This window comes from Neltuma alba, unplaced genomic scaffold (genome assembly GCF_004799145.2).
Source record: "Neltuma alba isolate B1F8T4 unplaced genomic scaffold, ASM479914v2 tig00012280_pilon, whole genome shotgun sequence".
Lineage (NCBI taxonomy): Eukaryota > Viridiplantae > Streptophyta > Magnoliopsida > Fabales > Fabaceae > Neltuma > Neltuma alba.
The window spans coordinates 236,039-263,309 of NW_021636801.1; the positions used below are offsets into that span (position 1 = coordinate 236,039).

Below are 27,271 nucleotides of genomic sequence, written 5' to 3' on the forward strand. Positions count from 1 at the left end.
AGTAGGAATCCAACATGGTTATCGACAGGGTCCATAAATGGAAGTTTCAATGGACTCATTTTATTATGGGGGAAAATATTGTAAGATTCAGTCCATAAACATGTAAATAATAGACCAAATCAATGATGCGTACACATACACACACACACACATATATATCTTGCAAATATATCTAAAAAAAAATATTCTGGTACACAAGTAACGATTTAAGAATCTCTCATTTTGGCGGGTACTCATGAATTCTGTCCACAGCCAGCTGGTGCTAGTGGTTCCCTTTAAGATCCCAATTCAGTAGGTCCGTACATGTCTAGTCCGCACAGAAAATGGCCTCTTGTGCAAGTCCAATTGTGGCGTGCTCTGCATCTTGGACCCTGACACTGGATTTGGAAATTGGTGGCTAGAGCTTGTTCCAACCTCCATTCCAGCAAAAACAGGTAGCTCTTTTTCTTGACTTTCATTCTCAACCTCAACTTCTTCATTCACGAAAACACTGTTCTCCTTCAAAATCTCATCAACTGAATCTGAACTTGGAAAGTCTTCTTGCTTTCCTAGCTTCTCTGCACTCTTGTCAGACTCTTCTCCTTGGTTTTCACTGAGAATTTTCTTGTGTTCATGTTGAGACGTAGTGGCTCTCTCAGGATCATGCCCATCTAATAATTTTCTTTGCTGAGGGCTAGTACTATTCTGAGTATGACAAGGTTAATGTATCAGATAAATCCTGAATACCAAATAGAATAATACATATTAAAAGCATATGAGCATTTGCTATTGAATTTACGTCATCATTGATGCTCAAACAAGTACTGCTTGCTAGAACTTTTCGCTCCGACTTCTTCACTATAGAATATAGACGGCTATTGGATAAAAAAATGTCCAAAGAACATCTTCTCCCATTAATTAGGTTCAGAGGTGAATTCTAAAGGCCTCAGAGGCACTTAACCAAACCATAACAGCAAGAAATTGATGCTGGTTGCCCATATACCCATCTCTTAGCCGGATCATATAACAGTATGTTTTTGGTATAGCATAAAATACAATCATATAAACCTGTCATTAATAAAATTCTTACACTCGGATCATCATCATCACGTGGTTCGGACCGGTAGATTTCCATTGCTGCTCTGGCAGCAGATGCTGCATATGTTGCAGACTCGAAAGCTGCCTGTGCTGCATCAGCAACATCCTTGTACTTTTCTCTAGCCTTGAAAGAATCAGATAACCCACCAAAATTTCCTCCTTCAGGTAAAATGTTGAGGTCTTGTTTTTCCCTGGTCTCAGGTTCAGGCTGGTTTTGCGTTTTCGCATTCAGTTGTTCCTGCATGACCGACATCAGATCAGTGGAGAAAGCGGCGCATTCATGGTGTCTGGAATCAAGGTCAATAAAATGAATCTGCATCAGCTAGTGCTGCCTTAATTTGTATACCTCATATGATAAGGAAGAAACTTCTTCAAGCTGCAGAACAATACTGTTCTGAGCGGCAATTTCTTTGAGTGCCTTCAGTCTTCTCTCCAAGCTTGGCTTCCTTGTTGACAGCTTTTGGACCATCTACAGGTAACCCAAGAAAAAGGAAAAATATCATAAAGCATATAGTATACTGCGGAAAGAGATTTACTTAAATCTAATGTGAAAATTTCTCTGCTTTTGACAGGAAAAGATTTTGCATTTAGGATCTCAAGTCTTTAGAACAATAAACACTAAGTTTGCACCACTGCTAGTAACGTATGCTTCACGATGATTTTTTATCAGACACACAGTGACTCCTCTATTCTTTTGGGTGGGATGATTCACTTTGAACCCTTTGAGTAATTCTTTTTTACTGTGATCTTAAAAATAAGCGGTGTACAAAGTGTAATGGTGATCTTCAAACAACAGTTAACAAAATTGGACAAACAAGGTGAGACTTTACTAAAAGCTATAAAACTAACGATATGCATGATGAGATTGACTATTTAAAATTATTTGGCGTCAGGCTTGTCAGTTATTTAACCGTAGTTGAAAGACTTAGGCAGACAACACAAGACTTACAACACGTTCAGTCTCTATGAAAGCTACAACCGCTACAATTTAAGCAAAAGATGATAGTTCATTCCAAAAGCATATGCTATATCATGAGAGTACATCAATACATTATCTGATACCTTCGACATGAAAATTGATTCATCGCTCATAGCTGTAATGACTTACAGCAGAAAATTCGTATCATGATATGACAATATCAGACTTATTCTTTAAGGAAAAAAGTTAAAAACAAAGAAATACCTGTGGATGGACACCACAGTTGTTGCGTAACTCAACCGCACGAGCAGTGAATTCTTTACCAAACCGACATGTCAAAGCTGCACGAATCTCTTGGAGCTCTGGAAATTCTCCGCACCGTGATGCTCCGTACAGTAAACCTGCTACTGCCTCCTTAAGCTCCTCAGGACATTCTCTGTAACATCAACAACAATAACAAAGCATCGGTTCAATAACCTACTTCTCTCATCATATCTCACTTTTGAAGTTGTTTTGAGTTCTTATAATACCCTTTCATTTCTCTGCCTTCATACATGTAAACATAGAGACACAATAGTTTAACTTTCAAGACTCAGAAAAAGTGAATCCACCTTTCTTGTTCAATGAGGTGAACCCTTTCGATCAATAGGCTGCAGTATCCTTCAACCTTATCATACACGTCAATCATATCCTGCTCCTTGATCACATGCTCAACCTGGGGTGGTAAATAAGGGAGAGAAGAGGGAAAAGAAAAAAGAAACATTTAAAAAACCCAACGCTAAAATATTTCCAGCATAACTGCATCATATTCATAATGCTATCTGAGTAGTACATTATAAGCTCTTTCGAATTACAATACTGTATCTTACTCGAAGCAAAGCTCGTTCATGGTGACCGAGTTGGAGGAGTTGAAGGACATCAGAAAGGGCTTGTTTGGATCGTGTTTGTCTTTGATTCTTGAGAACAGCAAGGCGAGCAATGGCAAGGTTAACGAGTGGGGTGAACTTTGTGGCTTTGAAGCTTCTTCCAAACAGAGCATCAAGCTTCTTCCCCATAGGCACCCGACTCTTGTGTTTTTCTCAAGCTAAGTTCGGAGTGCAGAAAGGAGCAAAGAAGGTACTGGATTTTAAAGTCATTTTCTTGCGCAGGAGCAAGTTGAATATCGTGCATTTCTTTTTGACATTTATGGTATACGGTGAAGCAGAAAAATGCAGCTTTTAAAAGAAGATTTGGAACCTACTTGGAAAACGACTAATGGGTCGTTTTCAGATGGTTCTCTTAAAACGCGGTTTTCAGCTCCTCAGAAATTTCTACATGATGAAGTTAAAATGACAGAAACAGAATATTATTCTATATCAACGAATAGGCAATAATGGAGGATCTCCATACTTGACAATTTATCGTTTGCTATGTAACGACTGGTTGGTTAGAATATAAGACACCGATTCCACCAAATGATATATTTGTTTTAGACGGCAATTGAATCTTTCTGACACCAAATTCCATTTCTTTGTAAATAAGATTACAAAACCATGACATTTTTACACTAATTCCTTTTTTTTTTTTTACCTGAACATTTTTCACAATAATTCTGCAAAGCTTATTACTTAAAATTTTTTACTATATCTCATAACTCATACAGTCTGAACAAAAAGCGTTCCCGTCGGGTATTTACTTGCATTCTTCACCACGAAAGATCAATATTAAATAGAATTATTTAAATATTTTATAAAAATCTCTCACTCTCGCACACCTGTCTTCTTTATTGACCTGTTGGGTGTTTGGGTTTTTTGCCAAACCATGGTTTGGCAAAAAATTTGCCAAGTAAATACAAACAGCACGCACATTATCCAGAAAAGTGATTAAAACTTACCTTGTAACCCTAGATGAATAATTTCTAGCTATATTATCCCATTAAAGCATCTCATGAAGCCGTGGGAAACACTATGGACTACGATCCACCTTTTATCATATGGTTCAGAAAGAACATAACAAACCATTTACAGATGAACTGATTTTCATCGGCAATTCATTTCCACAATTTAACAATCACTTAGACGAAGCAAATATTAACGTATGATTCTATGCAAGCAATCATCAAGGAGAACGATCCTGAAAAGATTGAACCCTCTTCAGCCCAGGGAATAGCGGAACGAAAGGAACGGTCCAAATAGACCATTTTGAGAAGTAAAACACCGTCGTACCTAATGGTACCATAGTCGTTTGGGGCAATTCACACGCTACGCTGAAAGACTTGTATCAGAGGTGGCGTGAAGGATGAATGTGCGACTGGTCTTCATACATTATCACAGTGGCTTCAATGGCAATGTTCTGGGGAGAACAAGAAACATCAATGACGTCTATATATCTATAACATGACTTGCCCCTTGGCCTCGCAATCACCACCATACTGTAATTTTTTTCACAGGTAAAGATATTAAGAAGTGACGCAACTCCAAGAGCAAAGTCGAGGAAGGTGGAGACTTGAAAAGGACCCTTTTGAGAGCGTATGGAACATTCTGGAAGCGATGGTTAAACCTCGACTAGTAATAAGCCACACATTTAATGCGTCATGATCAAAGCAACCCACGAAACCCATAATAGTTAAGTGCCTTGCTTTTTGTTTTTATAATCCCTTCCCATGGGCACAGTGAAATTGCCCGTTAAATCAAGAAATTCCAATTATGTATAGATTTTCTCAGGCTACAGCCTACAGCCTCCCCAACCCCTAACGTGGGAAAGTCAAGCATAAACCCATCGCTGCATTTCTCTTATTGGACTCAGCTTCCTTCCCCTGCCACTTTGGTCCGCCGCCTATGAACGATGCTGTTTTCACATAGGCAAGGGTATAATGAGATGCCGCGCAAGAAAAGGGGGGGTATTTAGTAGGTCGGGCGCATAAGAGATGACTTGATTATAATATAAATGATTTATTAATAAATTTAGAATGAAAAAACCGAACAGTCAATATATACCACATAACTAAGCTTATTTATTATTTTTCATGGTTGATAAATATTATATGATTTTAATAAAACATGTATTTACCATCTCTTAATTAAATAGTATTAATAAAACTGTTGTGCAATTAGCCAACCAAAAAATAATAGAGCAGAGAAGAAATAGAGACAAGAAAATAAAAAAACTATATTATATTCCTTCACTTGCTTTACTTTCTTTTACTTGCATCACAACACAATGATAGATCTTATTTATAGGCGTAGTATTACACATAGATCATATTTGTGTCCAAATAATAGATAATAGGTAATAAACCACATGAATGCGAGTAAAAGTCAATTACAAGATTAAAAACACAACGAAAAAATAATTGAATAGTAGAAGATTAATTCATAATGAAAGTAATAGGAGGTACTTGATGAACTTGAAAAAAATGAGTAGATAGACATCCACACCTCAAATATTCATAACAAAAACGAATTATTTTACTCACTCAATTTTTGTGCCATTTTTTTGAATTTCGAATAATTTATAAATAGGTTCACTGTTCTAACTTATTGACAAATTATTTATACCACAACCCAGGCATCCCTCATGCGCCCCTACTCAATGCTCTCCCTTCTCTTGCGTGGCGTTTCATCATACCTTTGCCCCCTTATCTTATGTGACGTCTCAATATATCATCTTTGCCCATGTGAAAACCGCATCGTTCTTGGGTAGCGGACAGCAGACAAAAATGGCAGCAAAGAGAAGCTGAATCCTCTTAAATTGGACGTGCATACAATACCCATTTCTGCGCGCTGCACATTTTTGCGAAACCTTTCAAAGACGATTACGTAAAGCGGATATCTGATATTAGCGATCCCAACAGTGCTACACTTTTTGCGTTTGATGAAATTTGCATTTGGATTAAGAATCTCAGCACGAGTTACACAATTATATAGTCAAAATTCAATCACACTTCTTCATGATAGCGTAGTCTCCAGCAAGGCATCCGGATCAAGCAACCGTAATGCAGAGACAGTGCTAACGAAACCCACAACGCTGCAATGGCTATGCAACAATCGATGAAGTACAGATTATTCGGGCGTCCTCATTACACACCAGTTACAAGATTGAATGTCAAAAATTTAATTAGCGATTATAATGCAGCAAACGCAATGCAGATGATGACAAAAGACCCTTATCCAGGAGACAGTAAGCGGTAATGGGAACAGCTTAGAATAATCATGTTTGGCATTGAACCAAAATTATTGTTACACTAGAGAGATTAAAGGTGTGTTTGGATGAAACCAAACCGTGGTTTGGAAAAGTGATTCTGGAGAATAGATTCTGGAAAGAATAATGTTATGAAAAACTGATTTTGAGAACTAAGAGTGTTTGGATAGTTGTTATCAGAAGCACTTTTTATATATACAAATTACTAAAAAAAAGACATAAGTTAATATGATTAAAAAATAAATTTTATGATATATTCTAATTTGAAGGAATAAAATTATTAATAATATATTTTTTATCAACATAATTAATAATACATAAGATAATATAATTAATTAATAATTAATATGTATATATATTTTTTTAAAATATAAGATTAAATATATTTATAAAAAAATATGTTTATAAAAAAAAATAACAAGATACATATCCTATAAGCTCTCACACTCTCCTTTTTTTCTCCAAAAGCAAAAAATTTCAGCTTTTTCCAAAACCATGGTTTGCCCAAAACTAGTGGGTGTTTGGGTGACTTGTCACCCAAACCATGATTATGCAGCATACAAGGGCTCAAATATGACATTTTAAAACTGCGTGTATTCAAAGATGCTACACGCGAAAAATGACCTATATAAAAGACTTGACACTCGTCATTTTTTTTTCAATGGACTTGAGTTTCCAACTTTAAAATATGTTCATAACAAGCCATTCATATTAGCATATATTAAATTAAAAATATAATTCTCAATTACAATTAAATACCAATCTTCAACCTCATGCACATCAAGGACCTCTATAAACTCTAGGCATTTTCAAGAATATCAAAAATATACAAATCAGGCACCCGATTTCTTTTTCTTTTTCTTCGATACGTTGCTGCCCCAGAGTAACCATGTCTCCCAAACCAAAACTTTAAAATAAGCTTCGCAGATATTTTGGTGGTTCTTCAAACTTTAATGGGTCTCAAGCAGACGCATAAGCCCATATCAGTTGGGAAAAAACCACTACAGTTATGCATTCCTTGTAATTTTATTATTTTCTAAACATAACAGTAGATTTTCCCTCTCCCTGCATTTGACATGCCACAGGAAACGTGCCTAGAAGTAGAGCTTCTACTACAATATGTACAACGTCATAGCATGCGTAATACCTTGGTAGGACCTTGAGCAACGAAATTACTACCATTAAGAAAAATAATCAAAGAATCCAGTTCTTAGGAAACCAGCTGACACAACCATATGTTCAAAGAACAGATTGAAAAAATGGCAATTAGCATAAGAGTTGGCAAATAGTTAACTTAAGAGAGAGACTATGTTTACTTCTTAGCTACTTGGCAAAAAGTTGGCATCAATATCTACTACACAATAATATTACTGAACTGCTATAAGAGAAAACACTTTCTAGACCATCAATGATGGATCAGCAAACAAACGTAGAAACACTGGCACATATGAAGTTGTGGAGAAGACCTATTCAGGATTGACAGCAAAAAATAGACACGTTTGAGGATGGAGATTCCAATCTGAAGGAGTAATATGGAACGGACTTACAAAAGGGAATGTTTAAAGGGGAATCCAGACAGCCATGATATGAGGAAGGGGATCATTAGCAATACATCTAATTCAGAGGAACATAGGATTAAGAAAGAATGTTCGATACAGCCCAAATTTCACCATCATGAACACAGCTGTTGAATAATCTGAGAATGACTACCCATTGGAATACATTGAATCCATGGAGGTCATGAAATATCAATGCACAAATGAAAACCGAGAATGACTACCCATTGGAAACCTCAGGCCATTGATCATCAGTCATATAAATGCAAAGAAAGAGAAAGTTAAGTTGGACATGTATATACTTACAAAAATAGCAGGACCAAAGATACTGTACCTAAAAAGAGAAAAAGGAAATTAAAACCAGAATATTCAATGGAATAGAGGCAACATCAACTTTAACCCGTACCAAAAGGTTAAGTGAACAGAAGTTTCTGGATTTAATTACCCCCTCAGATACGAATCCCCTTCAAGAAGACGGCCAAACACCTCCAGTGGAAATGCCTCCGGAATGACCAGGCCATGGATAAGATGCAACGCAATTTCATTAGGATTTGGATAAGAAATATTTGAAACAAAAAAATACAAAAATGCTGGACTCAAGGAGAAGCTAATAAAATTAACGTACTATGCACATCCATATTTCCAACCTAAAAGGACATGCACAACACGCCAAGCAATTCGCATGCCATATAGCTTGATCAATCGGAGGATAGCCAATAAACATTAAAATACAACACTTTCTAACAATGTCACTCGTGAGTAGCTTTTTAAGCAATAGAATATACTGACAAATATTTTGATTCCACAGCGTACCTACCCCATTATTAGCAACAGCAAGATTAAGACCTATCCAGTGATCTCAAATAGATCACACAAACAACTTCATTAATTTCCAATCAAGTGACTAATCTACTGGTGCTTGTAGAATCTTAAATAAATTATTTCTCATTCCAGCATGGTCAAATTAATTTTCCCGAAAACAAACCAAGGTACCTTCTCCTGAGTGCCTTTAAAGCACCTAAGGACTGGAGGGTTGCCTCACAATGCCTCCTGAATGAAAAATTAAATTAGCATCTCCAGAATCCAAGTAAATAAACAAATGCAAGGACAAATGAACTGGCATCAACAGCAGCAAGGGAGGACCACAATTTATCAAATAATAAAACATAGCAACTAAGAATGAGAAAGGTAAACGGAAGTTGCAGAGGCTAATGCTACAAAAGAATAGAGTAAAACATAATACAAGAGCCAATGTTCAGCAAAAGATCAGAAAAGCATGTGCTAAATCAAATTTTCCATTATAAAAGATAATTGCAAAAATAATGTCCAAAGTACATATACACCTATATTGAAAAAACTAATATACTAAATTACACAATGGCCATACAAGAAAAGGGGGGGAACTGCCATCGGCAAGTTGTCTTACAATAGAAACAGTACATTCCACTGAAAGATTCCACTGAAAGAACCGCCAGTAAAGTGTACTCCTGATCAGACATCACCCTTATCACTTCAACGGGCCAACTAGTGTTGCTGACACCCCTCGGAGGAGGCATAGAAGATAAATAATATCAAATGATTAGAATCACTATGAATTGGGTCATTATGTACAAAAATCAGCAAACATCATTTCGGAGTCAAAATCAGCAACATTGTTCACTTGCCAGTGATGAATGGATGGCTTAATGCTTGTGAGACTGTCAACCTCTTCTCCGGATCCAGGACAAAAACCTTGTCCAGAAGATCTTTGAAATTAGCTAACATCTTCGGATCCTCTCCAGGAGAGCCAGCAATGATAGTTCCAATGTCTTTGGGCTTCATGTTGAGAATCAACCGCTTTATAGCCTAGCCAATCAATTTGGATCCACTATCAACAAACTCAAAAATGCATATCCACCCTACTTAACAAAAATGGCATGGTTGACTTGGAAATAGAATTTTTAAATCTAAAAAAAAAAAAAAAAAAGGTCCAGCTCACCTTTCTCGTCACTGGATCCTCTTCTGTAGCAAGAAAATTCAAGTCCTGGTCAAAATGCTGATCAATAAATGCTCCCTGCAAGTTATACCCAAAAAAAAAAAATCATCAGACAAACCACATGTTCATTACAACATATAGATCATATACACGGATGACATTTGAAAGTCAAAACAGGAGATTAAAAAAAGCGAAAAGATAAAGAATCAATTGCTAACAAAAACATATAGGGGGTGCTTGGTAACCCCTCCTTTCATGCAAGTGAAGGCAAAAATCATCTCACATACTTACCTCATACACTATAAAATTACTTTTAAAAAGCTAATCCAAACACCTAACAGATTCACATTACGTAAGATTATTTGAAGTTTCAAAGAGTGACGCTAGGCAGGAGAGATCATACTAAATTTTTTAAATAATAAAATTTCCATAAAAAATAGATTAGTGAACACTATTGTCAGAAAACTGCAATCTAAGTGAAGTGGAGTGAATTTTAGAGAAAAAAATTTCCAAACTATAGACGTCCTTAAGAGATCATTTGCAGTGGTCCTCCTTCTTTAGGAATCAGTTATTACAATTCTTAACTTCTAGGAATAAGCAAACCCACGACTTACAGATTAGCGAACCCATAAATCCAAGGGATCATTAACTTATTTTAATTATAATCAGAAATTTCTTTTTTTTATAAAAAAAACGTAGTTTCATAGTATAGCTTCTCTTCGCTCTGTAAATACCGGTGTAATTGTGATAAGGTGATAAGTACATAATAACAGCCTGTTAGAATTACGTTCATTAAAGTGCAGGTGCAGTCAGAATTTAATCCAGCGCAAATCCACCAATATGAAGGGGTCTGAAAACTAAAATGCCACACCCCATCACTCTTTTTATCCAAAACCATGTTATAGCAAACCCAATCCGCCCACTACCAACAGACTCCAGATCAATCACAAGGATGAACATAAATCACAAAGAAACATAGCCTTTAATACATAATAATCATGTATTAACTAAACTGCTGCAGTGATCACTCCATCACCACTGATCATCTAACAACTACAAAATAGAAAACTAAATCATTCATTTTCATCCCTTCCCCTGCCAATCCATTGTCTTATGAATCATTTTATTCCATCCTCTCCAAAAAAATTCAAACAACAATCATATCTTGAACAAGATTTCTTGTTTAGGGCTGCTTCTAAGAGAGAGATTCACATAAGACCAACAAACCAGCTGCAAACAATTCATGATAAGCATACAAACATTTACCTTACGAAGCATCTTCTTCGGAAAAGCACCCTTCAATTCCATGTGAAGCCGTAGCATGTCATTGTTAGTACCACCTGGGAAAAGAACTTTTCCAGTATAAAGTTCGTACAAACAACATCCAACAGACCAAATATCTAACGGATGATCATATGACAAGCCAAGTACTGCACAAAAACATACCAAAATTCAGCAATCGGAAACTATAAGAATTTCATCATTAAAATAAGATACTATAGGAAGGAACTTACTTATTTCAGGGGCACGATAAAAGCGACTCACAAGGTATGGTGTGACTTCATTCTTTCCAGCAAACATAGCATTACCAAAGTCACAAAGCTTCAAAACATTTTTTGCTTCATTCACCTAATCAAAAAGGAAAATGTTAATTGTTATATACCCAAAAAAAAAATGAAAGGATTTTTGAAGAAAAATTGATTCGTCAATCCCTATAGCTTCACCTAATTTTTAAACAGACCCCTATAGCTTTTTTTCTTTTTATTGGGTCCTTAAAATTTATTCAATTGTACGCATTAGTTTCCATGCTAGGGCATCTGCAGATGCCGACTAAACAACATATAAATTGTCACAAAATACAAAATGAGAAGTTTTTTAAAAATAAAATGGTGGACTAAAATTTCTTTATTATCAACATAAAAATAAAAATAAGTATGCTCATAACTGTCTCCTTGCATCTATATAATCTATAATTTGGTTGATTTTGATTTTATTTAAATCCATGGGACAAAGTTAATTCAAATGTATACTAAGTGAGAGTCACATTACCAGCTACTAACATCCTCTTACAAAATGACAAATTACAAGTATAGGGACCAATACCTATAATTGAGCGAACTACAAGGACCCAATAAAAAAAGGGGAAAAACTACAAAAACTAAACTAAAAATGAGGTGAAATTATAACGACTTGCATACTAATTTTCCCTTTTTCAAAAACAAGCCAAACACAAAAAGATATTTTAGACATACCAACATATTGTCTGGCTTTATATCACAATGGAGAACACCACAGTTCCGAAGATGCTTCAATGCAATAAAGAGTTGTTTCGCGTACGCTCTCACAGCTGTTAGCCTAAGGCCAATATTGCGACCAAACTTCTTTAAAACCTCACGCAGATTCATATGAAGAGATTCAAAAACTAAACAAAGGTGATTCCTGTACTTAAAACTTGAAAGGAAACGAACACAATGACGCTTATCATCTGGATCTGAACCTACTAATTTCTTTAGTATGACCAACTCATCCATACCAGCCTTGTACCTGTACCAGAATAGACATATATACCAATGAGCAATAGAGCACTAAGTTATATGCAAAATATTTTATGAAGATACAAGGGGACCATTATAACTCACATGGTGTCATTATTACGAATAATTTTTATAGCTACTTCTTCTGGCTCACCATTACCAGCTTTTAGATTCTTTGCACGAACAACTGTTGAAAAGACACCTTTACCATGAGCTGCTGTGACTTCATATCGACCATCAAGTATTTCACCAAAACGATAACCTGCAGAATCACATAGAAATATTGGCGCACAACACCACAATCAGAAGAACAGAGATGCCCAAGGCCAGAATTAATTTAAAAACTATTAAAAAAAAAGGGGCCAACTTTTCCAGTAGTTTCAAGTAACTTTCCACCATGTTGACAAAATATATCTGAACAAATCACTAAAAATTCATCAATAGAGAATTAATTAAAAAAAAACTAATAAGTTACTATAAAACTGTGTTCCGTTATAACATTCTTAGGTATTATATCAACTTTAAATGTGAATCCTAATTGTAATGCAAAATAAGCTGAAATCAACATAAAATAAAAAGTCTATAATAAGCCGCAAATATTCATAAAGGACAATGTGATCCTTATCTCAAACACAAGAGACAGGCCAACAACTTCTAGGATTTCTAATACTTTAACGAGACATTCCACATCACATTGACAAAGCACACCTGAAGAGATCTAGAAATTGATAAACAAAATTAGTTACTGTGATAGTAAGAAGTTTCATTACAGCATTCTTGAGTCTTCTAGTAATTCTAAATTCTGAATCCTAGCTTATAATGCAAAATTTATCTTGTTTTGGTTTTAATAAACGATACCATAACAAATGCATAAACACCCTTGCCACGGTGCACAGCCAGCACAAGGCCACAAAAACCAATTAACACTAGAGTCAACAATTAGATTATAATTAATACAGCTAGATACAATTATATGCGATACTCACTGTAATACCCCTCTGCATCATCCCAATTGTCATGCAATCCACCCCTGTCAACACGCAATCCATCCCCTTTGCCCTGCAAAATAAGACAAATTCTTAGATAGGATGAGAAGAGGAGAGGGGATCAGACATAGGTACCATTCATATATTACTCTGTCTTTATATGTTTATAAAATTCCTAGGTTCTATTTTAGTTTTCATCAGGAACTATAAAAATGAAATCCATAAAATTCTCGCAAAAAAATTTTACTAAACACATTCAACCACAAAATCCAGTGGTTACTTCAGATTTTATCTGCACTATATTACCACCCCACGGAGAAAATCACCTATCACACTATTAAACCACAAAATCCAGTGGTTACTTAAGATCTTATCTGCACTATATTACCACCCCACGGTGAAAATCAGCTATCACACTAAGTATGAATTAATATGTTAATATTAAAGCTGAGCTTGAAAAAATGTCAGAAGATAAGCAACAGGCATCTAAAAATTAAATGTTCAATAAGTATAAAAACTAAGATTTCCCCAAATCACAACTCCTTAATCAGTCACTAAAATATCACGCTCTCATACACTATGGAACTTCAAGTACCCATACACCATCCATAACATTCTACTTTAAGAAGCATCAGCCAATGACTTAAAAAACTCATAATACCACTCCATGCAAGAATTGTTACTTATAAAGCAATATATCGACCCAGGGACCTACTAGCTTGAGTGGACAAAAACAATGGCTGTCATTATACAAACACATTAAGTTGACCAAACACTTACTGATTTGCGAACTCCTGTTGGTGTCTCACCAAATATGTCATCACAAAACTGGTCATCGGATCTTTCACTCTGTAAATGTTATAAATTAGCTTCAAAGCAAAATAGCTAAAAAGGGTTTGACCATGAACCCACTATAGTTATGATATTTTCCCCATCATATACAATAAGAAATGAACAAACCTTTGGTGAACCCTCTCCCAAGCCCCCAGCAACACCAGGGATCTTTTCAGATGCATCATTTCCATTTTCTCGGGGAGATTTACCAACAGCAAAAGATGGTTCCGTTTCAAAAACATCAGCACCATCGTTCTTAGCATCAGGAGCTTCAGAAACAGTAGCCGGAACATTCACAGGATCCTTATCTAACCATAGTTCAAAAGCGTGTTTTAGTATAAAACGTAACCCACTGTGGCACACACATAATGACAGTAAGCAAATACAGGGGAAGAGCAAACAACAAAAATGCCACACACATATCATCCAACTCCTGAGACTTATTTATGTATCAGAATCCATAGAGTGTTGCACATTCTTAGGCCATGTCAACAGAACATCACTAACTGGGTGTTTGGGACCTCTTAAAATGATCATGTTTAGGCTATACAAGACAAAACTCCCCTTGTATATTTATTGCATACAGCAAAAAAGTGCTTTTTTCCAACTAATCCAAACAGACTTTAAGGGTAATAGAGAAAATTTAAGGAAATAAAAGCCAAAAAAACCTTTTTCTTTATTTTCAGAAGTTTGTTCTTCATGTTGATGCTGCTGTGGTTGCTGCTTTTTATATTTCTCTAAGATTGCTTCCCTCCTCCTTCTACTCTCCTCCTTAATTCTATTGAGGTCTTCCTCTTCTTGTTCTGCAAATGGCAACGTAACCGTCTCATCCAGGTCATCTTGTTCATCCTCACCCCTGGTCAACATAAATCAACGAAGTGAGGTATTATTAAAATAATAGTAAAAACAATAAAATAAAAGAGCTTATTTTGTATAGACACTTCTGATGAAAATATAAATACCTGTCCACAGGTTTATCAACTGTCACAGACTCAGAATTTCTTTTTTTCTCCCTATGGCTTTCTGCTTCTTCATGTCTCAAATGCTTACGGCGCATATCTCCGTCCCGGCTCTCATTACCATGCTCATAACCCAGATTTTTATCTTTATCAAGAACATTTCTATCCTTACGCCTCTCCCTCTCCCTAATCTTATCTCTTTCTCGATGTTTATCATCCCTTTCACTCTCACGAACTCTATCTCTCTCCCCAACCCTTCCTCTGTCCCTACTCCTCTCTCGTCCCCTATCACTTCTATGCCGCTCAGCCACAATCTCCCAGCTCCTCTCTCTATCTCGCTCCTTTTCTCTTCGTCTATCCCTGTCCACCTCTCTTCCCCAGCTCCTATCTTTTTCCACATCCCTTCTATCCTTCTCATGACTCCTTTCACGTTCTTTTCCCCTCCTATGCACACGATCATCCTCCCTATTCCGGCTCCTTTCCCGTTCCTTTTCTCTTCTTAGGTCCCTATCCCCATCCCTGTCCTTGCTCCTATCTCTATCTCGGGCCTCCCGACTGTAATAGCTGGAACTGTGCTCCCTTCTATCACCTGCCACCAAATCCCTACTCACATGTCCACGCTCCCTGCCATATTCCCCAATTCTTTCCTCGTCATTCCTCCTCCTGGAATGAGCATATTCTTCTATTACACTATGAGTATGACCACTTGATCTGGATCGACTCCTACACCTATAATTAGGTGAGCTTTCCCTGGCCCTATATTTGCTACCTCCACTTTCAGGGGAGGAGTTCTTCCTATGAATCCTTAATTTGCCTCCATTAACCTCCAGATCTTCGTTGTCATAGTCACCTTTCAGCTTTTCATTTCCTTTAAAACATCCAAGCTCCCCATGCGGCCATTTATCCTCTTTGGAAGATTTACGATCCAAATACCCATTGCCCAAACCATCCGAAATAGCTCTAGCATGCTTAGCATCTACGGACTCCGCACTTGAATGAGTAGGAGAACCATCAACTTCATTTCTACTGTGACCAGTGTGTCCCTGATGGCGAGTATCATCTTCTCCATCCAATCGTGGACTAATAAATCTACCATTGTTGATATCCTCACTATTAGTTTCTAAACCTTTAGCAGTAGTCACTACTTTCTCTTTAGAGGGAATGGCGTCCTTCCCATGCAACATCTCTTCGGTGGAAGGTACCTGCTCAGCACAAGAGGTAATTATGTGCATATGTCAATGGTCCTCACACTTAACTAGTTAAGTTAAAGCAGAATGAGCGTAACATTTATATCGGTCAACAAATAAAATTAAAAAGATTAAAAAAAAAAGGACTCGTAACCAGCTCTTACAAATTAACCGTAAGCCATCAGTCTTCACTGAAACGCCTAGAGAGACCTCTTTTGCAATTCATTCATGTTCGTGTAGTGCAAGCGGGTTCTACATATCTATGAGACACTGACATGGTATTCTACCAAATTCTCATGGATCAATAATTCATTATACATTTTGAAATACAAATTCCAAGCCCTGTTTGGTTACCAAGAAGAAGTGGATTCATTGAAATGCCAACAATCACCAAAGAAAATAATATTGAATTTTTTGAACAATAACAAAACCGAACAAGAAAACAAGTTCTTCTAATTTATAGTATCGGAGTCTCCACTTCCTCAGCAACCAAACAGATGCGGAAAGTAGCAAAGATAAAGAAAACGATAAATTCAATCATAACCTACCGGATTTGAATTATCGGATCGAATACCTCGACCTCCCGTGGCCATGATTTCACCAGACTCAGCATCGGACTCCGTATGCTTTTTTCCAATCTCACCATCTCGGCCACCGGGACCCTCCTCTTCAAGAATCTCCCCCTCCTCCACATCATCATCAGGCCTGTCAGACTCAGGACCAAGAGTTGGGGAAGGAACCTTATTAACAGTTTCGGCATCGAGTTCATGCTCCTCTTCGTGTTTCCTGCTAGCGTGGCGGTGCCGATGATGGCGGTGGCCATGGTGGCGGTGCTTGTGACGTTTAGAGGATCGCTCGACTTCTTCGGGAGAAGATGAGCGCCGGTGCTTGTGACGGGAGCCATGTGCATCGGAGGCCATGGACGGATGCGGTTATGATTAGGGTTAGGGTTTTGGTCGTGTTCCTCAAACCACCAAGGCCGAACTGGAGGTCAGTGAAAAACTGAAGAATACGCGCGGATGGCCACTATTGGATCAGATATTATTGAGGGAACTGTTCCGCCTCGCTAGTTGAAATCGGCAGTATTTTGGAATTTATTCCTCTCAAGCAAAATACTTTTCATCCAGTGATCATCCCAAAAAAATTATTTACCTCACGTAATCTACGAATGTATATTCTTTTATAAAATATTAAAATCTACTTAAATTCTTTTATTTTGGAAGAAATATCACCAAACTGAGAAAAGAAAAACGCTGGCAGAAAGAACTGAGAAAAGAAGAAAATATTAAAGAAAAAATAGATTTAGGTACTTTCTTCTTTTATCTAAGTTGGTTTTTTTCCAAAATTTTTAAATTGCCAAATGAAAATAGTTATACCATCGTAATCTTTTTTTTTTTAGCTGAATAGTCTATATTATTAAACCTCCAAAAACAAGTACAAAAACTGATAGGCAAGATGCCTAAATAAACACAGAACCGACAGAAAATAAAAAAGGCAACTAAATGGCAACAAAACTGAAAGAAGAGGAAAAAAGAAACAACACAACAATCTAAAAGCAATTAACCAATTCCAGACCTTCCCTCCTCCTCATCCAATCTGTACATTAAATCCAGTCTGTACACAGAGCCAACTTTGCGGTACCACTCTTCTCAAATGATCACCAGTCTTGTTCCCTTTCCTTGCAACTAAAGACAAAACCCCATTTTGCCTATCCTTTAGCAAAGAGAGACACTTGTGCAGAATATCCTCACAGCCCCAACACATCTTTTCATTTCCTTTTTCTGTAGCTTGTCAAATAACATTTCACAGTCAGTCTCCACCACTACTTTCCCATTGCTAAACTCATCAAAGCAATTTAAGGCCTCAAGCAAAGCCATGCTTTCTGCCATGAACGCAGAATCTGCTACTACCTCCTTCCCAAAACCACCAATAAAACTACCTTCATCATTCCTTGCAACCATTACCATAGAAGCCCTTCCTCTCTTTTTACTAAAAGCAGTATCAATATTCAATTTAATACTACTTCCGGTCCTTAATATAAGATTCTGTTTGAATTTTATTTTGATCCTAAATATAAGACTTTAATCCACTTTATCTCTTATATTTATATTTTTTTTTCCAAAGTAGTCCTTCTAACAATGATAGTTCTAGTCAATACACTTAATTAGCAAAGATATTTTAGGAAAGACAACACCTATTTAGAACAAATAACTAACTCAACTTACTTCCTTAATCTCCTCAAATTAGTCAATTAGCTCTTATAATTAAAACCAGAGGTAGTAGTATTCTTCTCAGGCATAACTCAGCTCAGCTTCCTTACCACAACCCCATCTGATACACATCTCTTATTTCTCTTAGCATCAGCCTCCCAGAAGTCACGTACCAGCCTCATTGTTCTCCCCACACATTCATAAGCATCCATCTCCTTCCTTTCAGACACACACTGGCACCTAGACTTCCATATTTCCCAACAAATTGTGGCAAAAAGAGCTAAGCCATAGGTATCTGGTCTCTCCTTGCAGTCCAACCAATCTACTAACCATTTATCCACCCTACACATTCCTCTCTCCTCAAGCCTCAAAGTCAATGGACGGCCAAAGCAAACCTGTTTTGCCCAAGGACAAAAAAATAGCAAATGTTCAAATGTCACAACATGGTGAATTTGAGCATTTTCTTTTGAAAAGTGCTTCTCTACTTGCCAAAGTCTCACTTACAGCTCTCCACATAAAATGAGCAACTTTAAGAGGTACTTTCAAATTCCACACCTCTTTCTAACATTCCTTTGGAGCCTAATAAGAACTATCAGGCCCCTCAGCACCCTTGTCACTCACCTAATACTGATTTTAAGAATACGAATACTTACAACTTATATATAATACTTTTTGAGGAATTAATATATCAATAAAACATTTATTTTTTATTTTTTATCATTTTATTAAGTAATCAAATTTTGTTTTATTATAGGAAAAAGGAAGATAATGCACACTTTTTTTAATATTAGATATTTTTATGATTTTTAAAATAAATAAGAATAATATGTCAACAAATATTTTTTCTCTCCCCTTCCTTCCAAAAAATGGCTAGAGGAAGTTCACCTCTACCTCCTTCGGTTAAAAAAAAAAAAAAAACAACCAAACATTACCTCACATATTTCGAGAGTGGGGAAGTCAATGTACGAAATTTTAGAGTTCTGAGGCTGAGTTCATTTTTCAGTTTTTTTCCTCAATTTCCTTAATTTATTTTGATTTTTTTTAATCATAATTGGTGATTATACCACAGTGTGATATATGATTCTTTCAATTATGTGTTTCCAGAGATGCGGCTAAATAATTTTTAAGAACAATCATCCAAACAATTGTCAGAGAATCATCTAAACATGTTTTTTTCCTCAAAACTTGTTTTAAAAAACAGTTTCATAAAATTGTTTTGAAGACAAAAAAAAAAACAGAAAACATAACCAAATAAGCCCCTAATTTATTTCCTATTTTTTATATTTTTTATTTATGAATATTTTTTATTTTATTTTTTTCAGTTATATCTATTGCTCATGCGTATGTTCCTATTAGTTATCGTTAAATCAATTTTTTGGATAATTTTGATGAATTGAGAGCTAAAGAAAAATTTAAATCCAAAAGAGTAGATATAAATATTGAGGTTAAAAATAGTTCTAAAATATTTGTGGTGACTCTACACTCTAACTTCACAATTTAGTTAATCATTTCTAGCAACAATAGCAAGCTGCATAACTCAGATGGTGTCAAAGTTGGTGTCGGAGAGTCTTCAAATGAAGTTCTTCGATGCATCGCAGTTTGATTTCAATTATGAGTAAAGTCGGCTATGGTTTCCTCCGCTCAGACGAAGCATGTACTTGGCCTTGCCGGCTGGCAACATTATTGTATGAAAATGGGCTAGTCTACCTTTGATGGATTAGATCAAACCCATTAATTTTGAGACTCTAGTGCAAATAACAGGACATTCAGATTGGGAATTGCCATTTTCTTTTTTTTTGTTTAAACTGAAAATTGGAGGGAATGGTTAACATGAGTGGGGTATATGAAGGTAGTTTTTTTTCTTATTGCAATAAGAAAAACTGCAGCACATATTCCTCTCCTCCCTCTCTCAGTTGGCCTCCTCCCTTCAGTAACTATCTCTCCCTGTATGCATTTATTGTGAGACAACAGATCCGAGTTTACCAAAGTAACCAGACCTCTGCGTGGCTATCTGAATTTGATCTACTCTTTAAGTATGCCCGAAACCCTTTAATTATTTATTCTGGCAAACAGCTCTTCAAAATACTAGAGTGTTTGGAAGAAGAAACACCTAGTTAGTCTATCTAAGATCTTAGTCAGAAGTTACACTTGATGCTCAAATTTGCTACTCATGCTTCTTACAATGCAAATCTAAATCTAAAATATTTCAATAACTAAGATCAATTCTCCACACAAAATGGAGCGAAGGTCTGCTTCAAATAGTTTAGTGCAATCCTAAGGATAGTGGGGGGAAAAAATCTAATCTTCTAATTGACATTGACCCAAAAAAAAAAAACAAGAAGAAGAAAAAATAAGTGAACTTTTTCTGCGATGGAGTTAGATTTGATAGAAGCAGTCAACCAGGCCACTGATAATTAGGTTTTGCTTTTGAAATGGCAATTTTGTGCGGTTTAGGAATAAGAATGTCGTTTCAGGTTGCTCCAAAGCAATGAAGATTTTCTTGTTTTTGTCAATATGGAATCCGAATCTGATTCTGCTTGGACAATAGCAAGAGGAAGTTGTTGATTTACAGGTCTTATTCATGATCCTTCACTTCATTTTAAAGCTTAATATAAGGAATCCTGCATTCCTTCATATACATGGCTTGAATTGCCCAACTCAACTTTGAAAAGCATCCTTATTTTCAAAACTTGGCATATACTCCCTTTAGTTTTTAATATGAGAATTAGATCACTCATTTATAAAAATTAATAAAATTAGTTAAATTATTTACTAATTTCTTTAAATTACCTTCTTTAATAATTTGCATTAACATCATCTCATAATGAAAATTTGTTTAATATGTACAGTTAACAGAAATAGCAGACAAAGTGAATTTAAATTTTAAACTTAGAATAAAAGTAAGTATCTAAATAGTCCAGGATCAGAAGGAATACTATGTTTGGATCAATAGGGCTTGTTTTGCCGTCATTTTTTGGTGGAAATTTTTTTTTTTAAAATCCATTTTTTTGGGTCTAGGTCTCATTGTTTCTTGGCCAATAGATAAGCCTTGTTGATAAGTAATATACTCCTCATGTTCTTAATATAAAACCTAATTGTTAAGTTAATTTTGGTCATAAATATAAGATTTATTTTTCATATTTATCAATTTTTTCTAAATTACTCCTGTGGATACTCCCTCAACCATAAGCAAATAAGCAAGAGAGGGAGGATATTAAGAAAGATGATTATACTCCTCCGGTCCTTAATATAAGACCCATTTAACTAATTTGATTAGATTAAGAAAGTTAGGTAAGTTAGTTAATTATAAGAAAAATAACACATTTTTCCTAAAACACCATAATCATCTTTCTTAATACCTCATCTTCCTCTTCTACTTGACTATGGTTGAGAGGTATCCATAGGGGTAATTTAGAGAAAATTGATAAATATGAGAAATGGGTCTTATATTTAGGACCAAAACCAACTTAAGAATTGGGTCCTATATTAAGGACCGGAGGAGTAGTATTTTAGAAAGAGCATGTTATATTTCTTATAATTAATTAACTTATCTAACTTTCTTAATCTAATCAAATTAGTTGAATAAGTTTTATATTAAAGATCAGAGGAGTAACATTTCATGTGTAGCTAGAAGGCATTAATGAAGGACAACTCAGGGATTGTTCCCCCTCAAAAAAAGCCAAATATCACGTTTTAGCTTGTGGCAGCAGCATGGTAAATATATCTTTAGAACCTCTTGGCTAAAATTAAAATATAACTTAAATTTTTTTTAATAGTCTCCTGGACAGGTCATTTAACGCAGCCAACTCAATATTTAATCCCATCTAGATGTAAGAATCTTCCCAAAGAAAAAAAAAGAAAAAGATTAACCTCTGCAGCTTAGTAGCTCCAAATTAATAAAGCCGCGAGACTTGATTAGGATCTCTAACGTCAAAAGATTCTGAAACTAATGTTCCACATCAAAAAATTGTAAGACATAAAAAAAGATTAAGAAAACCGAGAATATGAAAGATTCCTGAATCATTAGAACACTTGGGTCCATTCACTTAGTAGACCTCATAATTCTAATCCCACCACTAGAGAGCGTGATTGTGGGAGGGTAGGGAATCACAACGATATGATGGATAAAAAACTAAAGAAATGCCTTTTTTTTCTTCCCCTTGTGTGATTTGCCACTGTTCACTTTAATTTTTCTGCCAGAAAAAAAAATGTAAAAGGCCTTAAAAGTTGAAAAAAAAATTACATGAAAAAGAGAGATTTTACATTTTTCTTCAAGCACTTATTCTATACAAGGCAAAATCATGTAAAATATTGATATGATCAAAAGCTTAAGAGTCATTTTTGTGCTAAAAGTATTTATAGTAGGACTGTGAGTATTCGAAAAAATTTTTATGACTCCATATAACCTCATAGGTGTTAAAGAAAACATTTTCAAAACAACGTTGAGACAACAAAAATTTTCAAATACCCACAACTTCTTCGTAAATACTTTTCAAGTAAAAATGACCCGTAATCTTGAGATAATAACAAGAGTCGGATCCAGATCCGAGATGAACAATTCAGATCCAGATAAGAACTAGTGAAGGACGTGAAGAGAGCGAAATAAGCGTTTGATAAGGGCAGCTTTAGGGAAAGGGGAGCGAGTGATCGGAGCTAATTGGCGGTGGCGCATCACTTCAGCAACAGTGGGCAATCTGAAAGTAAGAGTCACCTTCTTTTCCAACACGTTCACTTCCAATGATTCTGTCTCTGCTGATCCATTTCATCCAAGATTTTGGCTTGTTTTAGAATCGAATATCACTCTCATCATAAAATCATCTATCATAAGACTATATAACATTTATCTTATATAAATTTAATTATGTAAACTATATTTTTTAAAAAATCTAGATCGGTACCAATCAAGAGATAAGCATTCTCATGAGCATAAAGATGAGAAAAGAATTCAATCTCTGCATTAAGTGATTGGATAATTTTTTTCCCAAAAAAAATGAAATTTTTAAATGTTTCAGCTCTAAATTAGTTGACTTTTTAATTTTTTTTTTCAATGCCTATGAAAGTATATAAATTTAATTACGTAAATTTAGTCCCTATAAATATAGATATATATTCACCAAACCCAAATGACAACCTCAGGTATTTTCCTAGGGAATTATTGAGACATTGAGTTAGGTGATTGATTTGCAATGCATAACACTAATATAGTAATATCGACATTTAAATTCTTTAATAGTTAACACTTGACAGGCCAGCTAATTTCATTAATATAACTATACTAATTAACAAAACTAACTCCAAATCTTATAAGACAAAAAGATCTCCTTTAATTTGGTGATAAAAAAAACAAACAAACTTTCTGACGGTATTTGTTGTTTCTTGTGATTCTATAGGACAAATAAGATGCAAGCCAGCTACTTATAAACTAAGAGGAGGCTCAAAGTCATTAGAAAGTGACAAAGGATTTTTTTTTTGGCACTGAAACTTTTGGCATATTTGGTAGAATGAGTTAAAAAGACAAGAGAATATCTGAATGGATCAGAAGATAATAATCATAATTACAATTATAAATTAACATATTATTCCAAAACCTAAGCCATTGCCAGCCTATTTAATGGTGACGAGTAATAAGAATCACATGGTTTGAACTGTTCTCTACTTCCCTTCCTCTTTAGGTTATTTCAAGAACAGGTTTAGTTTTATGTAACTTAAAAGACATTCTCATTACCCATAATACTTTTAAAAAAAATGTTTCTTTGAGCCTTCAAAACCAATCATATACGTAACAAATAAATTAATTGAAACTGATGTTTTAGTATATTCCTGAAATTTCCCAGCAATGAGATTTAGTTCTGGGCAAAACCCAGAGGATATTATATTGACTTAACCAGTTTGAATGTAACATAGAAATGGTTGCAACAAAATCTGAAAATGCTAATCCTCTGATACTAAATTCTGAACCAAATCAGTAAACCGAAACTGGAAGGTGATATGTAACCAAAGAAAAAAAGGAAGTGAATGTACCGTTCATTTTGGTGATAATGTCAGAAACTCTCTTCTGGCAGTTCTTACATTGCATATCAGCAAAAACAACAACCTCCTGAACCTGTTTTTTTCACCAGAAAAATCCAAACCCATCATCATCATCATCTTCTTCAACCTCCAAATCACACACAGACCCAGAAATATCTGATCATCAGAAAAAAGAACAAGTAAGAAACAGAACGTACTATTGGCAGAGACAAGGACTCCATAGAAGCCAAGGTAGCTCGAGAAATAGAAAACCCATTTGAGATTTTTATAGTACTAACTTCATCTTCTTGCTTCTCAGGTCCGTCGTCAAAATCCATACCTGTAAAAAAGAGAATCCGTACACAACCACCAGAAAAGAGGCCTCACTTTATGATAACTTTATTAAGATGCCAAGTTCCTCCAATCCCATGACGAAGAAAACGATGGATAAACAGCTAGATTCTTCTGTACCGATAGAGCAATCCCATCTCCATGAAAGCTTCTTGCAGTAGCTTCAGGAGGAGGAGAGTTGGTAAAGTGAAAGATGGGTCTGCGCCTAAGTTGAAAAGGATGGTTCTTTATTTAATTGCAACCCACAAAGTGCTTGCTTGAGTTAATTTGGGACTTTTTCAACACAAGAATGATTCCCTTCCGAGGTTGCTTCTCAGATCAGGCATTAGAATTACTGAAGTTATTAATGTATTTAAGTTAACTAAGTTAATGGAGGAAACTTTTACATTGCAGCTTCAGATTAGCCGCAAAAAGCCAAGCATCTACCTCTTTGTGAGAATGGATTCCCGTTTTGTAGAGAAAGTGAGAATAAACGAGTGGGGCTCACTCACATGGGTCCCCATACAGGAAAAATAGGATAATTGAGATAATAGACTAGTGTATTCTTTTCAACAAAATGACTTTTGTTTTTACGCTCTGCTAAAAAGGATCTTTTTTTTTTGGCTTGATTTGACTTGGTCACTATAAAAAAAAAAATTAAACAAAGAGAATCGTTAATTAACGTGGGAAAATAGATTTAAGAAAATGTATTTGGTGTGCAGAATCCAACCATCAAATAAAAATATAAAATATTAAAGTAGCAATATGAAGAGTTGGTAAGCCTCATTTTTCAGTACATTTCATTGTTCACATTTCTTGAGCAAGTAATTAGAAGTTATCTTTTGTGTATAAAGCAAATTTACTCTCTATACGAAAGACAAAGTAGGGGAAAAATGAATAGGGAGGAGAGAGAGATATGTATCCGTTAGAAGATGATAAACATATGACGTACGTAGTGGATCCAAGCTGGAGATTAACAGCTCCTTCCGGAGGGACACAAGTCAAACATAAAAGCTCTTTAATTTCTTTGGCTTATTTTCGTTGGGGTCATTTTTTGGCATTAATATTCCACTTTTATTATTGGCAAATAAAAATATTCCACTTTTATCGCTCCAGTCGTAATCCTATGCATACTAATCAAACTCTACCCCTTTGATGTACACCTCATGATGATCATCTTATACTATCTCCGGTCTTTAATATAAAATCTTGTTTAACGCTTATTTTGGTCCTAAATATAAAACCTCAATCTACTTTTTCTCTCATATTTATATTCTTTTCAAAGTAATCCTTCTAACAATGATAGTTCTAGCCAATACACTTGACTAACAAGGATATTTTAGGAAAGACAACACATATTTAGGACAAATAACTAACTCAACTTACTTCTTTAATCTCCTTAAATTAGTCAACTAGCTCTTATAATTAGAACCGGAGGTAGTATTTTTTTTTTTTCCTGTAATTTAGTCAAATACCAACCGCCCTCTACTTGCGTAGCCTCTTACATTGACTATTTGACGAGTCTTTGTTAATTTTCATGTTCATCTTATAATTTTTTTGCAACTAGAAGGGCATATGTATTTATATATAATTATATATAGATGAGTCATACTATGTGTGGCTTCTAAATCGTGTGGCTTCTTGTAACTTCTATAAATACATTCATGATATCGATATTAATGATTTATAAAGATATATGACTGGTGACGAATGCTGAAGGCATTTTTAATTACTAACATATAAATATTGCGTTTTATTGTCATAGCAATTTTTTTAAAAAAAAATTCTAAAAAAATGAGTCTGAGTATAATCATTAACAAAATCTAGAATTTTTTTTTTCCACTGCACCATTTGACGATCTGTTTTCATTTGAGGTTTGCGGTTTGTTTGGAATGACGATTAAAACTTTCAAAAACATCATAATTTATAAAATTCAGCATAAGTATATGAAAAAAATTATATGCTGACTTATATCAAAATAATTACACGCTCCAAATGAAGAGATCACAAGCGCGTGCATATAACCCCTCAATTAGTTTATTGCTGAATGTTTATTTCCTCAAATATAACCAATTAAAGACACCGCATTATGGATGGGGGGGGGGGGAGAGAAGATTCTGAAAACAAAAAATGGGGGCAAAATAGCCATTTCATTCATTTACGAGATTGAACCAAAAGCCAAAATCTCCGTAAGTCCGTATGGATGTTAACTGGATCAAATTATCTAATTTTTAAAATTCTTTTAGTAAGAAAAGAAGACAATCAAAATATTTGAGGAAAGTTTATAAAAAATAAATTATAAATTGAATTAAAATACAAAATAAAAATATACGCATCACATAAAATGAAAAAGGTATGAGGATAATGTTCACAAACTGAGAAAAACACATAATATTCTCAATTCAAGAATCTCTCGTCAAAGACGCACTCATACTCTCACTTAACCGAGATTTTCCAGCAAATACAGAGTCAACGGTATTCTGTAATCCACATCTTGATAATAGATTACAATTGGG

General features: G+C 35.2%; 3 protein-coding genes across 11 annotated transcripts; all 3 read right to left on the bottom strand.

Annotated features, from left to right (window-relative positions):
- Positions 1-23: 23 nt before the first annotated feature.
- Positions 24-27,138, bottom strand: LOC114725806 (uncharacterized). Of its 3 annotated transcripts, XM_028912372.1 has the most exons (8): positions 27,132-27,138; positions 26,169-26,173; positions 2,866-3,063; positions 2,608-2,711; positions 2,261-2,432; positions 1,424-1,546; positions 1,070-1,315; positions 24-684 (listed from the first exon to the last, which is right to left on the bottom strand). In XM_028912372.1, the coding sequence occupies exons 3-8, from the start codon at positions 3,049-3,051 to the stop codon at positions 289-291; spliced, it is 1,227 nt and encodes a 408-aa protein (XP_028768205.1). In that variant the 5' UTR covers positions 3,052-3,063; positions 26,169-26,173; positions 27,132-27,138; the 3' UTR covers positions 24-288. The 3 variants fall into 3 exon arrangements, with proteins under 3 accessions (XP_028768205.1, XP_028768206.1, XP_028768204.1); XM_028912373.1 differs by lacking the exons at positions 26,169-26,173; positions 27,132-27,138 and adding an exon at positions 4,201-4,308 and having other exon boundaries at positions 2,866-3,080; XM_028912371.1 differs by lacking the exons at positions 26,169-26,173; positions 27,132-27,138 and having other exon boundaries at positions 2,866-3,134.
- LOC114725804 (serine/threonine-protein kinase prp4) lies at positions 6,865-17,227 on the bottom strand. Of its 6 annotated transcripts, none has more exons than XR_003738449.1 (15): positions 16,755-17,227; positions 15,023-16,221; positions 14,729-14,916; positions 14,187-14,368; positions 14,007-14,075; positions 13,227-13,299; positions 12,346-12,502; positions 11,959-12,250; positions 11,221-11,335; positions 10,973-11,136; positions 9,710-9,784; positions 9,158-9,576; positions 8,725-8,781; positions 8,177-8,232; positions 6,865-8,065 (listed from the first exon to the last, which is right to left on the bottom strand). XR_003738449.1 is itself a non-coding variant. In XM_028912367.1 (13 exons), the coding sequence occupies exons 1-13, from the start codon at positions 17,124-17,126 to the stop codon at positions 9,388-9,390; spliced, it is 2,985 nt and encodes a 994-aa protein (XP_028768200.1). In that variant the 5' UTR covers positions 17,127-17,227; the 3' UTR covers positions 9,287-9,387. The 6 variants fall into 6 exon arrangements, 4 of the variants coding, with proteins under 4 accessions (XP_028768199.1, XP_028768200.1, XP_028768201.1 ...); XR_003738448.1 differs by having other exon boundaries at positions 8,138-8,232; XM_028912367.1 differs by lacking the exons at positions 6,865-8,065; positions 8,177-8,232; positions 8,725-8,781 and having other exon boundaries at positions 9,287-9,576; positions 11,959-12,061; positions 12,152-12,250.
- On the bottom strand, positions 22,310-24,942 carry LOC114725808 (uncharacterized). 2 transcript variants are annotated; one of them, XM_028912376.1, is made up of 3 exons: positions 24,644-24,942; positions 24,438-24,519; positions 22,310-23,165 (listed from the first exon to the last, which is right to left on the bottom strand). In XM_028912376.1, the coding sequence occupies exons 1-3, from the start codon at positions 24,761-24,763 to the stop codon at positions 22,993-22,995; spliced, it is 375 nt and encodes a 124-aa protein (XP_028768209.1). In that variant the 5' UTR covers positions 24,764-24,942; the 3' UTR covers positions 22,310-22,992. The 2 variants fall into 2 exon arrangements, with proteins under 2 accessions (XP_028768209.1, XP_028768208.1); XM_028912375.1 differs by having other exon boundaries at positions 22,332-23,168; positions 24,644-24,939.
- Positions 27,139-27,271: the final 133 nt, after the last annotated feature.